The 17,626-nt window shown below is 41.3% G+C and overlaps 1 protein-coding gene across 3 annotated transcripts in view; it reads right to left on the bottom strand.

Moving 5' to 3' along the window:
* Positions 1-415: 415 nt before the first annotated feature.
* Positions 416-17,626, bottom strand: part of AKAP7 (A-kinase anchoring protein 7) — a 160,145-nt gene continuing 142,934 nt past the window's right edge. For 2 of the 3 annotated variants that reach the window (XM_008071890.1, XM_021719510.1), the window contains one exon: positions 416-2,440. In XM_008071890.1, coding sequence (XP_008070081.1) covers positions 2,244-2,440 — 197 coding nt within the window. In that variant the 3' untranslated portion in view covers positions 416-2,243. The remainder of the gene's footprint in view (positions 2,441-17,626) is intronic. The other variant, XM_021719509.1, reaches the window with a different exon arrangement.

Raw genomic sequence — 17,626 nt, forward strand, 5'->3', positions numbered from 1 at the left:
CTGTGCTTGCTCTTGTAAGGGTTGACTAAAGGAAGCTGTCTACAAGCAGTAAAGCCCTCTGCCACCTCAGGGGTTTTGTGGCCTGCAGCTCCCAGCTTTCAGCGCCTGGATGGATCTAATCCTTTCATCTTTGCTACTGATGTCACCTCAGGGACACACTTGCAGCTGTGTATAAGATGCTATTTAGGTTTTCTTCTAATTTAAAGTTCTGCTGCTAATGCTCTGTGAAGCTGACTGATTTGAAGTGACTCAAAAGCCTTAAGTTGAAGGTGTCTTGACAACTTTGCTATCTTAGCTCGAAGGTCGGAACATAAAGGAGAAGAAACACTGGAGTTATCAGAGCTCCTGTTTATGACACCATTATACCAACACAGACCCAACAACCTCCAAGACTGAGGAAAAATGAGGAGAGGCAACAAGGGAAAACAATACGTTTATTAAGAGGCATGAAAATGCATTAACTCATTTATAAATAAATGTCGTATAATTTACCCAGTGAAAAAATAGCTAAAAATCCATGAGTAAACTGGATTTTATATTTGAAATGATTACATATTTGATCTCCAATAATTTCCCCCTCTATCATGATCTACTGGTGGCAGCAATTTTGCAATGACCACAGAAAAAGCTGTTACCAATAATCATCACATAGGGGAAATTTTTCAAGAATGCGCTTTAAAAATGAACCAGTGCAAACAAATTCAGATTATGAGGAATATGATAAGACCTGGAGCTTATCTTCAGAAAAGTAAAAAATAAAAATCCCAAACATTTATTCATTAAGAAATGAAAAAGCAAACTACAGTTTGATCAGTGAAAAATATTATATGGATATTATAAAACATTCTTAACCAGTGATTGCAATAGTAACATTTATAAATGTTCATTCAAGTACTAGTGTTCAATAAACATTCAAATTCTCATTAAAAGTAACACTAGATTGTAGACACGCCTGGACAATGCTTCTTTTGATTTGACAACAATCATGTCCACAGGAGGCAAGTGACCCTTGAAATACTGCTGTTGGCTTTGTTTCATTTTGTCTGTAAATGATTTTTTCACAGTCTATATTTTTTACCTCCAAGGGCCCAAGGAACATCTCACAACAGCTAATTAAGTCACTTCTATAAAATAATTCACAATATTACAGAAACAGGCGTACTAAAACACAAGTTTACTCAAAAAAATAATAGGGCAGAACTGGTTTTCTTCGGCAAGAAACTGTTAATTCCTTACCAAATGTTGGTTTGCTATGGCGAAGATACTATCAGAACACTTTTTTGGTACTCACCAAAGAGCTATTTAATAAGCTGAAAAGATTTCATAAACAATGTTGCCATAACAGCAATGCAGAACTTATGTTAATGTTGTGCTGAAATCAACATCATTTGCTTGATTAATATTGTTAATGAGTCTTCCTTCAAAAAGCTCCCTCCTAATTTTGGCCTGAGTCTCAGGCTTTAATAGAAGTTCCTTTATCTCTTTCACTTTGGACTTCAGACCCATCCTTTCTCGATGCAAAGCTTCATTAATTAAGTCTTGAATTCCAATAGGTTTCTTGCCTAAGGAAAAAAAAAATTATATAATACATTTAACTACAAATGCCAATGAAAAACATTAAATGTGGCACACTGACTTATCAAAATAGGGTTTTAAAAAAAACTTTAAAATGTTGCCCACATTTTATAGAAAAAGTAGCAGTTCACCAAAAATATATCATTTACATGAAACATAATTTACTATAAATAAAGATCACTGCATAGCAACAGCACACTTAGGACAAACGTGAAACATTATGGACAAATTGCACGATGATCATTTCAAGAGTGATGACTTTCAACTCAGCACTTGATAGCTGTGTGTGAGTTCAGGCCTCAGATAAAGTAGTCAAATGCCCTGCTAAGCAGTATAAATGGCAGTATTCCTTTGATGGCAAGGCCTCTTCGGCTGCCTTTAATTTGTGTCCAGGAGGTATAACCCAAAGTCCCCTCTCCCTTGTACACGGCTGGAGGCAAGGGAAACCTGGGCGTTCTTCTTTCATAAACTAGTTTCTTCCGCCAGTCCCAGCACTCCATTTTGCTTCTATTGTGTTTCAGAAATTCAGACACTTCAATCACGCAATATTAGGCAATCTCCACGAATTGGACAAGAGAAACTTAAACAGCGTGCTGCAAGTGGGTCCCTATACCCAGCAAAGCAGAGCAGGGGTGCTTTTCCTGGAGCCTCTGGGCCTGGTTCCGTTCTCATTTCGTGTGGTTCTCATTGTCATTGCCATTCCCATCTGCCTCTCCAGTCTTCACAGAGTTCCCCTCCCCTGGTTTGTTTTTGTTCTGTGTTTCTTCCAGATACTGCTGGACAGCCTTAAGCACTGCGTTCTCCACCAGCCTCCTACTGAGTCTCACCAGTTCAGCGTCCTCGGGCTCCCCTCCGTTCTTTCCACCTACATTCCACAATAGAGAAGAGAGGTCACTGGGATCATATTGCCATAGAAACTCGGCATGCAGGGCCAGCTAGTTCCACTAGTTAAAAAGAGCAAGTGTCCTTCAATCGGGCAAATTGGATCTATAAATCCAGGAATAGCGGGTTGGCTTTTTGTGTGGTATTTGCAGAAACAGGAGTCTGCCTATTCCTGAAGGCTTCAGATGGAAAAGTAGTTCATTCGTCTCAATCTGGACATCCTCTACCTAGCCATGCTGGAAGCTTCCCATTTATGTGCAGAGTGTTTGCTCTTCTCTCATCTAAGGCTAATTACTGCACTAATGTCCATGTGCCCACCACCTGGAGCCCCAGACACATGAATTCTCCAAGTAGATCTACGTCTGCTTCAATTCTCCACTGCCAAATGTCAGGGAATCGGGAGTGCTCTATCAGCTCATGACTTAAGATTGCTATTTTTTAAATGCTTGGCCTCTTGACTGGTTGTAAGTAAACTCTCAGCACTCTCACGAAGGCAATGGCAGTTAATTACGGTTAGGAACTAACTGGTTTGAGATAAGCTTGGAAGACAATATTCTTGCCAGCCTCACCGGTATCACTGCAATTTAAGAAACAGGAAATTTTCCAAAGAAGAGTTAGAACTATGTCAGGAAATTACTAGCAGATAGTACTTTACAGTTGTTTTGCTTCCCTGCTAGTGACATACTAGGTCCAATTATTCCGCCTTTCATTTACTGTAAAAGAGCTGGTTCCCTCCATCCTCACGCTACACAATTCCCAGCCACTCTCCTCCCTGCCCACTTAACTGGGGAAGAGAACTAGGGGGTTCTTCTCCCATGGCCATTCAGCACTCCGTCTCCTTCCATGGAGCTGTGGACCCAGGAAGGCACATGGGCAGAGGCAAAGGAGTTGTGGGAGTGCGCACACATTAAGATCAGCTCGGCTCAGTTTGGGCTCCAGAAAGCAAGGCCAGTGTTGCGCATGCACCTTCGAGTCTGGGACAGGCAGATACCAAGGGTGTGAAATGGAAGACGGACATTATTTTCTACCCTCATGTCACAGGGACTGAAGAACAGACGCAGATACGCCAAGGGTGAGGACCAGCCCCAGCCCTCCTTTGTAGCTCGCCACTTGCAACATGGGTGCAGGACCAATTCTGCTTATAACCACCCCCAGCCTTCCTTAGCTACCTCCCAAGCAGAAGCGAGGATGGGGAAGACCCATCTAGAGATTCTAACAGTAGAAGCCTTAGCAACTGTTTTTCCTCAAATGTGGCCAGATAGCAGCCCAGACCCATATTCAAAAGCCCGAGATAGAACATTTGCAGTACAAAATACGCTTAGAATTGGGTAAGCTTCAACTCGGTAATTATTACATAGCACTTACTAAACATAAAGATGTTAGGATATTATTTTTAAAACCAATGCTAATATCACTTTGAGGGTCAAGTTAAGACTTTATTTGTTTATAAGAATGGATTAGTATACTGCCTAATTTTTAAAGGATTTTATCCCAATCTTACAACACAGTTTTTATGCTGTATGGATGACACCACATCTCCAAATACATTACCGAGAGCTACTTTTAGAACGGCTCTTCAAATTGAAAAGGGAAGAGCAGACTAGACTGAAAATGAAGGAATACTTTTTAAGTACCCTTCAAAACACTGCGGACGCCTCTCTACATCTGCTGTCCTACTTGTGCTCTGCGTCAAGGCCAGACATTGTGTTCCTGGGGCTGTTCCTGAACGCAATCAGCTCTCTCATCAGTAAGAGAACAGGGTTGTAGTTGTATCTAATTAATAACTCAGTCTCCAAGGTCCCCTCAGGTCTAATAGTCCATGCTTCTGTGATTTCCATTAATCTACAGAGAAGCATTCCTATTACTTCAAGAGATTGAAAACACAACAATCTTCCCACAAAAACTAATTTTCCCTTCTGGACTGTCCTATTTTTGTTTACGCTTTCACCATTATCCAAGTCAATCAAGACCCAAACAAGCTTGTCACCCTCTTTGACGCCTCCCTTTCTCTCATCCACTCAATTACCAAGCCTTATCAATATGCACTTCACAACTTCTCCCTTCAGCTTCAGCTTCCACCATCTCCTCAGAAGCCTCCATACTCGTCCCTATTTCTAGACGGTCTTCCTTCTCTCTTACCAGTTAAAAGCCCACCTATTCCACGAAGCCTTCCCTGACTAGCCCAGCTGGAAGTGATGAGACTCCAGTGGATTCTAATAACTCTTACTGCATTATGGTACATGGCCATTTGGTCGTTAGTCCAAGTGTGCACTGGAGAGCTTCTGTATGCCTGGAACTCTCCCGGCCTACAGGGATACAGCAGCATCCCACTGGTTTTCTTTTCTCAGTTCCTTGGAAAATTATGAGTATTATTTATTAGTGTATTAATTCAACACTACTGATTCAGTATTTGCTCTATTAAAGACCCAGTCTTGAGTACAGAAACCATATCCTCGGCTTCTCAGTTAACCTCCCCCCTGCTAACATATGGCACAGATTATTAATCACGATAAGAGCTCAATAAATACTTGTTAACCAAATGAATTGTTCACTGAAGTCCTTGAAGGTGGTGGCAACATTTTTAAATGTTACTATCTCCCAATAAGAACAGCACACCGTGGCCAGAAATTTAAACTTAATACTAAATTTATAACAAGAACAGAGAATTCCAGAATCATTTGGGAAACTTTTTAGCACACTTTGAGTGAGCAATTCCACTCTATGGGAGTCGTGGCGTCCTTAACCCCGGGTTTGTACCTGTGGTTCTGTTTTTGTTTATATTGCCCGAGATCTCTGGTACCAAGCCACAACAGGGATACCATTTATTTTTGTGATCATAAACAACAAAATAAACTCCCTGGTAGTAGTAAGAATATTTTGAACCTACAAGGATAGTTGAGGGTCAATCTTAATTTGGTTCAGATGGTCTTATGTGTGAGCTGACTCAACAACAGCTTAACTGGTGTCACACGAAGAGCTCCAGAAACCATTACCACCCCCACACACTGTCCGTATCTAGGTGCCAATTTGTCCTGGAAAGAATAAATTCCGCTAATTTCTCTGAAAAAGAGAACAAGGGAAATCTGCATCACAATACAGTGTGAGACGAAGGGAGAAAGTACAACCAGATTAAAATGAGAGCATTTAAACATGAGAGCACGAAAGTTCTCACCGGCCCACATCTCAGCTATCAAAAACCTCATCTGCCCTCTGAACGAAGCACCTTCCCCTCATTTGCACAACCTGCACTTCCTGTTCCTGAAGCAAAATTGTGGCCTCCCCAGGAGTGGAGTTTTTTTTTTTTAGTCGAATGTACCTTTTCTTTCACCTTCCTAGCCAAAAAGAAACACTGAATATAGATGCACGGGCTGTTCAAAGCGTTTGGGTGGCACACCTGGCTGTCTTGCACGCTACCTGCCAATAACCTGTGAGGAAGGACAGGTCAGGAATCATCCTCTAGTGCACACTGAAACTGACAACACTGTCCTCAAACCCTTGTTTGCCAAACTGACTTTCTGAGTACAGGCCTTCCCCACCTGTTAAATACCAGAATCCACCACAGCACATACACACACCCCCCAGAAAATTTCACAATTAAAACACAAAAACCATACTTTAAAATATTTTCTAGAATATCAATTTCAAAAGGAAGGAACCATGCCTTTGTGAGGTTTAATCCAGATTCAAAAGCACAGAATAAATAGAAAGATGCCAATGCTGTATGTACACAAGGACAGCCCGCCCTCACCATTTTTAACTGGTATCACACTGGGAAACGGAGAGGGTGGAATGCAGCTAAACTCAACATCAAGAGTAGCCTGGAGCAAAGGGGAGGCGAGGCCCCAATAGACGTTTGACCTTCAGTCTGAGTGTGTTGGGGTGGGGATCCCAGCAGCCCCAGCCAAAAGGGCAAAATGACAAAGGCTAGGAACCCTTGGTCTTTCTGCTGACACAGGTGGTGCTGGCACACCCAGAGTCTTTATTTCCTTCCATTGTTCCCCAAGTTGCTCTCTGAAGCCAGCCTCTGGTCCACATATCCTTGTAAAAATCCCCAAACCACATGGTTCGGGGGAAGCCCGATGACTTGTACCCTCCAGACTGGCCTTTGTGTGGTCTTCTCAAAGATGAGGCAAGACAAACGCACTAGATGTTTGGAGGCCAAACAGCCTACCCAAGAACCCTCCTGCTTCCACTTTCCTGACATCCCAGAACAACCCCTTAGTAACTTTTCTCTTGTTCAGTCTGCAACAACAATCCCGGAGTCCATATTATGATTCCCATTGCTACCAATACAATGTCTGCTACAGGGATGTCATATCTTATTAGAGATCTTGGAAAATACTGAGGGTGATAGGACAGAACTCCCAATTTGTGTGCAAGGAGAAAAAAACATGATCTCCATACAAGCTTGAAATCCGGTCTGGCACATTGTTTGTATAGTGTTGTCTAACCTCTCCAAAGCACATGCTGGATTATTGTGGGGATGATAATTTACCTTGTATTGATGTTATAAAGATTAAGGCAATGTATGGGAAGTGCCCAGACGCTCAGAATGTGGTAGTTATCTTATTTGTACATTTTGTATGAGTTCTGGTTAAATTTGAGTTCAACTTATTTTAAGAAGACTATGCCCAATACTAGTTAAATGCCAATCAATCACCCTCTAAACACTTTATGAAGCACCTACTACATGCAACTATTAAGTTTGTAAAAATGGATAAGATATGGTCTCTGACCACACAAAAGTCAGTTTAGGAGAATAACCAATAAATAATGATAGCAAAACAATAGATCAAGTGCTATCACGGAATACATTCTAGGTCCAGTGGAGTTGGGAAGGGTTTCACAGAGGAGACATTTCAGCTCAGTGAATAAAAGCTTCCAGGCTTGGGAACAGGAGTGAGTGGGGAGGGGAGGGAGGTTTTCAGACACAACAAAGTCATAAGTATATGCACAGAAGCATGGAGAAGTACAATGCCTTTGAGCAACTGGAAGTGTTCCCATATTAATGGCATACAGAGTTGGGTGAGGTGGGGGTGACTTAGTGAGAAAAAAGGCTGGAAGATAGGTGGCAATAAAGGGCCCTACATGCCATGTTATGGAATCTGACCTCATTCCACAGGCAACAGGTAATTATTGAAAGCTTTCAAACACAGCATATTGGAGAAAACTCACTGGAGTGGTGGAATATGGATGAAAGATTGTAGACAGGCAAACAATAGAGGAAGAGAGCCAGGCACAGTAGTGTGTGCTTGACATACCAGTCACTTGGGAGGCTGAGACAGGAGGACGGCTTGAGCCCAGGAGTTCAAGTTCAGCCTGGGCAACATAGTGAGGTTTCAACTCTTAAAAAAAAAAAATAGAGGCAGGTTTTTCAATGGACAAAAAGAGAAACAATGATGGTCTAAACCATGGTAGATGCAGTAGGAGAGTAGGGGGCACATCACAGAAAAAGTTAAGAAACAGGAATACCTAAGCAAGGAGCCAGTTTAATCAGGGGAGGAAGATAAGGAAAGAGGAAAGGAGTGCTGGAAAGAAAATATAGAAATGACCCCAAATTTTTGAAATTCAGTCAAAACTATAAGCCCTCAAATAAAGAAACTCAAAGAATCCCAAGTACAAGAAACGTTAAGAAAACCACACTAAGGAACATTATGACCAAATTGTTGAAAAACAATATTAAAAGAAAATCTTAAAAGCAGCCACAGGAAAAAAGAAGATTCATTATGCATGTACAGAGAAACAAAGATTAGAATGATTGCAGACTTACTCATCAGAAACAATGCAAAACAGAAGACAAGAGTGCAGCATTTTAAAGTACTAAAAGAAAAGGCAACACAGAATTCTTCTTTTCTTTTCTTTTTTTTTGAGTTGGAGTCTCACTCTATCGCCCAGACTGGAGTGCAGTGGCATGCTCCTGGCCACCGCAGCCTCGACCTGCTGGGCTGCTGGCAATCCTTCTGCCTCAGCCTTCCAAATAGCCGGAACTACAGGCGCGCACGCTACCATGCCTGGCTAATTTTTTTGATTTATTGTAGAGATGAGGTCTTTACCCAAAAATATTCTTTCAAAAATGAGGATGAAAGATGACCTTTTTCCAAGACATACAAGTGCTAAGTGAATTCATCATCAGCTGACCAGCACTAGAAGAAATGTTTAGTTTAAAAAAAAAAACTTCAGGAAGAAGGAAAATGATACTAGATAAAAATATAGATCTACTCAGAGACAAAAAGAGATTTCCTTTTGAAGCTATAGAAATAGTATGGTGTTGGAGTAAAGATAGGCATATAGATCAATAAAACAAAACAGAAAATCCAGAAATAGATCCACACACATATGGCCAATTGATTTTCAACAAAGGTGCCAAAGCAATTTTTAAAAAAGAATAATCTTTTCAAGAAATGGTACTAGAATGATTATATATTCATATGTAATTTAAAAAAACCTCAGCCCTTATCTCACACCATATAAAAAAAAAAACCCAGCTCAAAATGGATCACAGACCTAAGAAAAGAGATGAAAAGTATACAGTGTCTAGAAGAACACAGAAGAACTTCTTAGTAGCCTTAGATTTGGCAAATTTCTTCAATATGACACCAAAAGCACAAACTACAAAAAAAAATAAACTAGACTTCATCAAAATGTAAAAGTTTTGCTCTTCTCAAGACACTGTTAAGAAAATAAAAGGCAACCCATAGGTTGGGAGAAAACATTGCAAAACATATCCATTAAAGAACTTGTAACCAGAATCTTTTTTAAAGTTTACAGTTTAATAAGAAAAACAATCAAATACAAAAATGGTCAAAAGAATTGAAAAGTTACTTCACAAAAGAAGATATATAGATGATCAATAAATGTGAAAAGATATTCAACATTAACAGTCATCAGGGAAATGCAAATTAAAGTCACAATGAGATGCCAGTACTCACCCACTAGAAAGGCTGTCAATTAAGAAGACAGACAATACTAAGTGCTGGTGAGGATGCAAAGCACCTGGAACTTCTGTTGCTGGCAGGAATGTAAAAATGGTGGAGTCACTTTGCAAAAACAGTTTAGAAATTTCTTTTTTTTTTGAGTTGGAGTCTCACTCTGTCGCCCAGACTGGAGGGCAGTGGTTGCTCCTGGTCACCGCAGCCTCGACCTGCTGGGCTCCAGCGATCCTTCCGCCTCAGCCTTCCAAGTAGCCGGAATTACAGGCATGCGCTACCATGCCCAGCTGATTTTTTGATTTATTGTAGAGATGAGGTCTCGCTGCCCAGGCAGGTCTCGAACCCGCGGGCTCAGGCAATCCACTCACCTCAGCCTCCCAAAGGCGCGGGATTACAGGCTTGAGCCACCGAGCCCGGCTTAGAAATTTCTTACAGAAGTTGACCATACTCTTACCATGCAACGCAGCAATCTCACTTCTAGCTAGACTTGAAAACAGAAATGAAAGCATATGCTCACACCAACACCTATACACTGATTGCTTTTAGTAGCTCTACTCATAATTATCACAAACTAGAAACAACCCAAATATCCCTCAACTGGGTGAATGAATCAATAAGCTGTGGTAAGTCCACATAAAAGACTAGTCCTCATTACAAAGTAAAAACAACACAGATTAATGCTATGTGAAAGAAGCCAGATCCAAAGAGCTATATTCTGTATAATTCATTTTTATGACAACACGGAAAAAGTAAACCTAGACTGCAAACAGACAAGTGGTTTCCAGGGTGGGAGTAACAGGAAGGGCTGATTCAAGGGGTGTCAGAGAATTCTGGAGGGTGATGGAAGTAACCACAGTGTTGACTGTTGTGACATGACTCTATGTATTGATTAAAAGTCATGAACTGCACATGACAGTGAATTTTACCATATGTAAATTAGACCTCAATTTTTAAAAAAAACTAATGAGAACAATGCCTTCTCCATGATGAGGACCAATTCAGCTTCTTTTGGGGTCAACATTTTAACTTGTGACTGGACTAGTGCTTTGTCATTCTGCAATTAGGGTAAGGATGGCTTTCTCAGCTCCTCTCTGCTTTTAGACACATCTCAACTGTAAGATCTATAATCTCTCACAACTGTAGGCCTCAGTTTCTCAGTTGCTTTCCTTCTGGATCATATCTCTCTGTTGTGCTTAATATCAAAAAATGAAAAATAATTTCCACGGAAATAGACTGGGGTCGTTTCTGAGCAAAAATGAGACCCAAATAAATGATTTAATTACCTCCGTCAGCGTATCAGATACGTATCACCTGCTCCAATCTTCTCAAAGAGTACAAGCTAAATTGGTACCCAGTACCATACTCCAATTAACAAGTGATCACTGTCGCTTTGTTGAAACCAACTTCAGAGGGGCACCGTGCTCCCGGCAGTTGGTTTTGCTCACTGGCTTGAGCTTGTCTTGTTTGTAGGCTCCCGACTGCTTCATATCATACATTGTTCTTTATTTTACAGAAATGATGGTGGTTTCCTCCCTGAATTTTGGTTGCTATATTTGTTCAGGCTGGAATGTGGGGATGCCTCAAGATCCCTGATGGGTTGCTCATGACTACTCTAAGTCATTCTGAGCAAAACTGACTCAGAGGCACAAATCTGACAAGTGACAAAAGAAGTATATGTTGCAAACACAAGTCCCAGATCCACAGAAGTGTGGCTATCGCTCAAAAATTATTTTTATGACAAGAAATAAATATAGTTCCAAATATGTCACGAGAATAGATTTTCAAATAATCATGCATCTGACTGGCAGAAAACAAGGAAGTCAGAAAATGAAGCACAGAGCAAAACCTAGATACTATTATATTCATGTAATTTATCATCTATTTTAAGAGAGTTTTACATAAAACTTAAAGTATGACCAACTACAGTTAATTTTTACCTGTTCAGTCAACACACCTGCTCATAATATATAGTTTTCTTTAAAGGCTGATAGTTTAGGCTAGGAACTGACTCAAGGAAAAATAAAGGCCACCTTCCTATTCTGAAGGCAGTGTTTACCACAGTAGGCCAGCAGAACAAAGTTGCCATGAATCTAATCTGGCAAAACAAATAATAAATTGTAGATATCACTTGGTCTCTTATAAGCATTAAGGACACACCAGGTCAGAAGGCTTCACAGACTGAGAAGATTCCCATGACAGCAACAGAAACACTTCCATTGGTTCAGATGACACCTCAGAGGCTTTTCAAAGTGCTCTCACAAATATTCTCTCATTTGGCTATCACAGAATCTTATGAGATAAAATACATGTCTCTTTTTGCAAAGTAAGTGTCTTCCCATGTTGTAGGTAGGAGGAATGAGACTCAAGAGGTGACACAAACTGTCTACGACCACAAAGCAGTGATGATGGAAATCGGCAATTCCCTCACTATAAATCAGAAGGCTTAGTTCATCCAGGGTACCCAAGCCCAGGGAGATAAGCCACAGCATTCTCCTCTGGGAAAATGAAGCTACACATATGGGATACATTACATGAGGAATACCTCATAATTTGATGATGGGTTTGTTGGAAACAGAACAATTCAGAAGATTTCATTCTCAGATTGAAATTTTCAGTACTAAATAATGGACACTGATTATGCAATACAATCCCGTCCATCTTCTTTCCGTGCTTCCATCTTTCCTTCCACTAGTATTGATTGAGCATCCTCTTTTGTGATAAGCATTGCTCTCTGATTACAGAAATGAACCCAACATGGGACCTGCCCTCAAGAAACTGGCAATTCAGCAGAGGTAGAAACACACTCATGAATAAATAAAAGATCATGAAAGCACTGAAGGAAAGATGTCCGATCCAGAGTGGGTGCACACAGCAAACCATGGTCAAACCTATCCAGGAGGAAATATTCCTACAGGTGTCATGCAGGAGGTGATACTTGAGCTGGATCTTGTAGGACAAATAAGAATTTCTCAGATGGGCCAGGGTGGAAAGGGCATGAATGGTGAAGACCCGCTTGGCTTGTCTGGGAACGGCAGACCTAGCTCTAGCATCAAGTGGCTGAAGAGTTGGCAGGGGAGGGGATGAGGAGGGAGAATGAGGGGGCTGGAAACGTATACAGGGGAGACACGATGGAGACTCTGAGAGGACATACTAAGGAGTCTGCACATATTTTATTTCTTGATCACCTACTATGATCAAATTACTTCCAGATTCCGAGATAGACACAAATTATTCAGGCTTACCTTCAAGGAACTGCTCATGTCAACCTTTGAGGTATCATGTGAAAGAAAACTCAAGTCTCAGTACGCTGCCAATGTTTTCAAATGTAAGCTTGGGCAAGGTGTGGGCAGCTCAGACCTGTAATCCCAATACTTTCGGTAGCCAAGGCAGGAGGATGATTTGAGGCCAGGAATTGGAGACTAGCCTGAGCAATATAGTGAGACCCCATTTCTATTTTAAAAATGTTTTTTAATCAGCCAGGTGTGGTAGCGTGTGTCTGTAGTCCCGGCTACGCAGGAGGCTCAGGCAGGAGGATCACTTGAGCCCAGCTCAAGGCCGCAGTGAGCCACGATCGCCCAACCGCACTTCAGTCTGGGTAACAGAGCAAGGCACTCTCTCAAAAAAAAAAAAAAAAAAAGAAGAAAGGGAAATAAAGCATAAGCTTGGGTCTCAGAACTTTCCAATTATTTTATAGGAAAACATTAGATACGCCATTGATCATTGATTTTGTTTCATTAAGTTTTGACTAAGCTTAATAACTAAGCTTAATAACTAGTCATTAAGTTCAGTGAGAGGGACTAAAATATAAGCAAAATGATAAAGTGACCAAGAGTACCATAAATACTTTAAATATCTCAGGGTAAAAAAAATTAGATTTGAAAAAATTTTAAGTAGTATTTTAAGAAATTATTCAAAATTAGCTCTCTTTAACTCAGCTGACTAATTCTAAACCAACCCCTTTTAAAAAGAGGGTGTTGATTGTGTTTTATGTTTCAAATTTTTCAATCTAATTATTCAGCTAGCAAACACATAAAATAGGTTAAGCTGCCACCGTTTTTCTTTGGTGACTTCCAAAACCCAATTTTAACATCTGAACATGAAAAACCAGGTACACAGAAATATTTGGTCAATATATTTTGTATGTGAATACTAATCAACCCATGGACCAAGTCTATTAGGAATTATAAAAGCAATAATCATGGGTCAAATAGAGAATGTGTGATGCTAAGGAGACCTTGAAGATAAGGTGATTAATCGTTAAAACAAAATCAAGATAAAAGGTCATCTTTGGCCATCCTTTCTGGGCATATAATAAAAATGAATAAAGAGACATAGCACACTTTTAAAAACGAAAACTTGGCGGCCTCATAAGTGTATTGCTTTAGCTTCAGGAGAAACGACTGAAGAAATTAATTTCAGATTCTTTTTCTCAGTGACCTAGAACTATCAATTTACTAGAAGCTTCCAAAAAGCATTCAGACAAAAACCAAATAGTTTGAGAGTTTCTCCTTGGTGATGTCTACTGTTCATTCAAGTTCTTTGAATACGTGAGTTCTCACTGTACGAAATTAAATGAGCTTACTTAAACATAGGAGTAATAATTCACTGATTATATGTCAATGTAGATCCATTTGGTCCATCGGTTGACTTTGCTTCCCAAGTTCTTGATCTCTATCTAGGTGTGCAAGAACCACTCCCAGAGGAATGTCAAGTGTTGGCAAGAAGCAAGCACACGTGGTATCAGGGTGGGCAAAGACCAGTCACCGTCATGCTTCCTCTGCAGGCCACCACAAAGGGAAATTTGACTTCTGTGGGGGAAGCAGGGAACTGAAAAGACAGAAGGAGGTCAGAGATGACCCTGGTCTTGTCCTCTACGATGTCCCACTGTTCCTCCCTGAAGAATAAACCAGAATCTGCCCACAGCAGCTGCTAGGGTCTCCTCCCAGGGGCTCTGGAGGCTGAGGGTCATGTGCCTTCATTACCAGCTGCTTCTAAGACCTGATGTCCTATGCACTGAGCCTCAAAGCTCTGTGCACTACTGTCTTCCAATACATACATTCATTTTACTTAGCTATGATAGCTGCTATTCACAGATCCCTTTAACAGCAATACATCTACTTCACAGTAAGCATCTACTATGCACCTGGCTTTTTTCACATACTAAAACAAAAAAACTTATTGTTATTATCACCATTTTAAAAACAAGAGTCAAAGCTGGGTGTGGTGATTCACACTTGAAATCCCAGCACTTTGGGAGGTGGAGGCGAGAGGACTGCCTGAGCCCATGGGTTCGAGACCAGTCTGGGCAACTTGACAAGATTTCGTCTGTACAAAAATTAAAAAAAAAAACTAACCAGGCATGGTGGCATGCACCTGTAGTCCCAGCTACATGGAAGACTGAGGTGGAAGGATCACCTGAGCTCAGTAGTCGAGGCTGTGGTGGCCGTGATTGCACCACTGCCCTCTAGCCTGGGCGACAGAGTAAGACTCCAACTCAAAAACAGATAAACAAACAAACAAATAAAAAACAAGACTCAGAAAAGTCATAAGACTTGCCCAAGTTTACTCAACAAAAAACTGCCAAAGTTGGGATTCAAATGTAGATCTATGTGGTCAAATCACTGTACTTTTGCCCTTAAACCACAATGGTACTCCTTGCCTGACAAACAGAAATATATTCCTATGATGCCTTCTATATGATTCTTGGCTCTAAAATGAGACTGCTAACGAGAAAGTATTTATAGTCCTGAGTCCCCTGGGCTCAGGGAGTCCTCTCGCCTCCACCTCCCAAAGTGCTGGGATTTCAAGTGTGTTTGGATCCCTAAGTGCTGGGATCCAAAAACCTGGGCTGGCCCCTCACTCCCCTCTGAAAGTTGCTCAGTCCCTCCATGCCTACTTTCCTTACGTGTAAACCGGGGATAACAGCAGCCCCACATCATGGGGCTGCTGTGAAAATTACATAAGATAATAATGCAAAACACTTGGCACAGTGCTCAGCTTACAGTAAGCATTCAACAAATTTAGCTGCTATTAGCCATAAAGAAGGACAAACAAGTGGACTTTGCAGCAACTTGGATGATTTAGAGTGTATCATACTCAGTGATCTACTACAGAAACAAAGGACTGAGTACCACATGTTCTCACTCATAAGCGAACCCTGAACGTTTACACTGTAACACTATAAGAAATGGATTGGTAGTAGCGGGATACCGCCAGGGGAGGGAGGAGGGGGCACCTACATCAATAAGGGTACCTGATCTCAAACCAGGTGAAGTGGGGACCAAAGGGAGGCCCAAACTTTACCTGTATGATGACTGCTTGTATAACTAATCCTGAATTGGACCCCACATCTTTCAAATTAAAAAAATAAAAATAAAAAAAAGAATAAATACTACAAAAACATTAACAGCTATTATTACTGTTTTGGTTTAAATGAAAGGGATACTGGGACCTTCTCTCAATTTATAAGGTTACAAGGCTATTTATTTATGATCTCCCTGATAAACATCTCTGGATGCAAACATAACATGGAATACCTACTTATTTGATATATTTCTTGAAACAGTGTTGGAGTAACTGTAAACAAGAACTTAGTACACTGTTTTGTATCGCTGACATGTATATTCTTCTGCAACTAAACGATATTCCATCATAGGTAAAGAGCTAGTTCTAATGAGTGTTGCAAAGAGACTACACCTGAAATAGTGTAATACAGATGCTTTTAGGTTTCTAGATGCACCAAACCAAAAGCCATTTGTAAGCAACTTCCCAAGAATATATCGACCTCAGAGCACGTCACATGTGTTAAACGTCACCGTCACCCACAGTCTTGTCTTTTCTCTCACCTTCCCAGTAGAGTCCACACATACTCTCGTCACAGGACTTCTTTCCACCCATTTTTTGTCCCATCCCCAAAAGATCTGATATCATTAATGGCATATAAAATACAGCCAGAAGTACACTGTAAGTAAAAATCAGGAACAAAACATAAAATAGCAAGTAAAGAACGGGGAAATACAGATTATGGAGGTGCAGATCCTAAGAGTCACGTCGGGGGTTCCGAGTTTCGCAATCGAAGGGGATACGAGAGTCCAAAGCGCATATCATGGTCCCCTGGGAGCAAGCGACAACTCCATTGCTGTCCTGTCCCACGAGGCTCCCAGCCCACCCACGGTGCAATGCTCTGCCCAGATGCTTCCTCACCTGCCCCTCCCCCTTCTCTTTAAAAGCGTCCACTCCACTTCCACCCTCCAAGTAACTCTGCTCTCATTCCATCGGTCTCCAATGGGGCAGCTGGCCCAGAGCTTCTGCTGGTTCACAGGGTGTCCCATGTGAACTGTTTCAGAAGTGCCCCCTCCTCAAGACACTTCATTTCCACATTTTGGGAAATTTTTCTAATTGGACTGCTTTTGTTAGTATATAAAGGCACTTTACAACGTAACACACAAAAGACAATGGCTTTGATGTGTCTAGTGTCCTCCCAGGTTGTGCAGCTATATCCTGTACCTTTCCTCAGATTTCAAATATGGGAATTAGGAGAAGCTCATTCTCCTTGAATGTCAAGCAGTGGGAATATTCCCCAGCTCCTGGAAGTCATATCCCCATCACTGAGTGAAGCCAGAGAGGGTGAGAACACAGAAGCTGCTGGAAGCCAGAGTTCCCACCAGCAAGGGAAGCCTGAGAGGGTGAGAACAGAAGTTGGACGAAGAGATAGAGGCAGAGCCTGGCATTGTCTATAAGTCAGTCTCAAGGCCAACTTCTACCCCATATTGCTGTTTGTACAGGGAAGCCAATAAGTTCTCCCTTCTAATTGAGAAAAAGAATAAATGTGCCTTGAAGTATGCGACTTTCTGGCATCTGTCCTCTCCCTGCCTTGACTTCCTCCTGCCCTTCCCTATTTCTGTTCTGACTGGTTCCCAGATCCTTCTAAGAACTCCTCAGACTTCAGAAGATTCCAGCCAGGACCTTGGCCTCCTGGCATCTGAGTCTTTGGTTCCCTTTAGCCATGAGAGCACAGCTCATCATTCTCAAATGCTAGTGCCCATCTGGCTGCAGGTTTCAGTACCACCTAATTTACTAACCTGTCCCTATATTATTGACTGACAGTGAACATCATTAATATGGAATGAGAGAATTGGTTTAAAGAAATACAAAAAATGGTCAGGCTCGGTGGCTCGGCCTCCTGCGCTTTGGGAGGCCAAGGGGAGGGAATTGCCTGAGCCTGCGGGTTTGAGACCCGC

This window comes from Carlito syrichta, unplaced genomic scaffold (assembly GCF_000164805.1).
Source record: "Carlito syrichta isolate Samal-C Ts95f unplaced genomic scaffold, Tarsius_syrichta-2.0.1 Scaffold314781, whole genome shotgun sequence".
Classification (NCBI taxonomy): domain Eukaryota; kingdom Metazoa; phylum Chordata; class Mammalia; order Primates; family Tarsiidae; genus Carlito; species Carlito syrichta.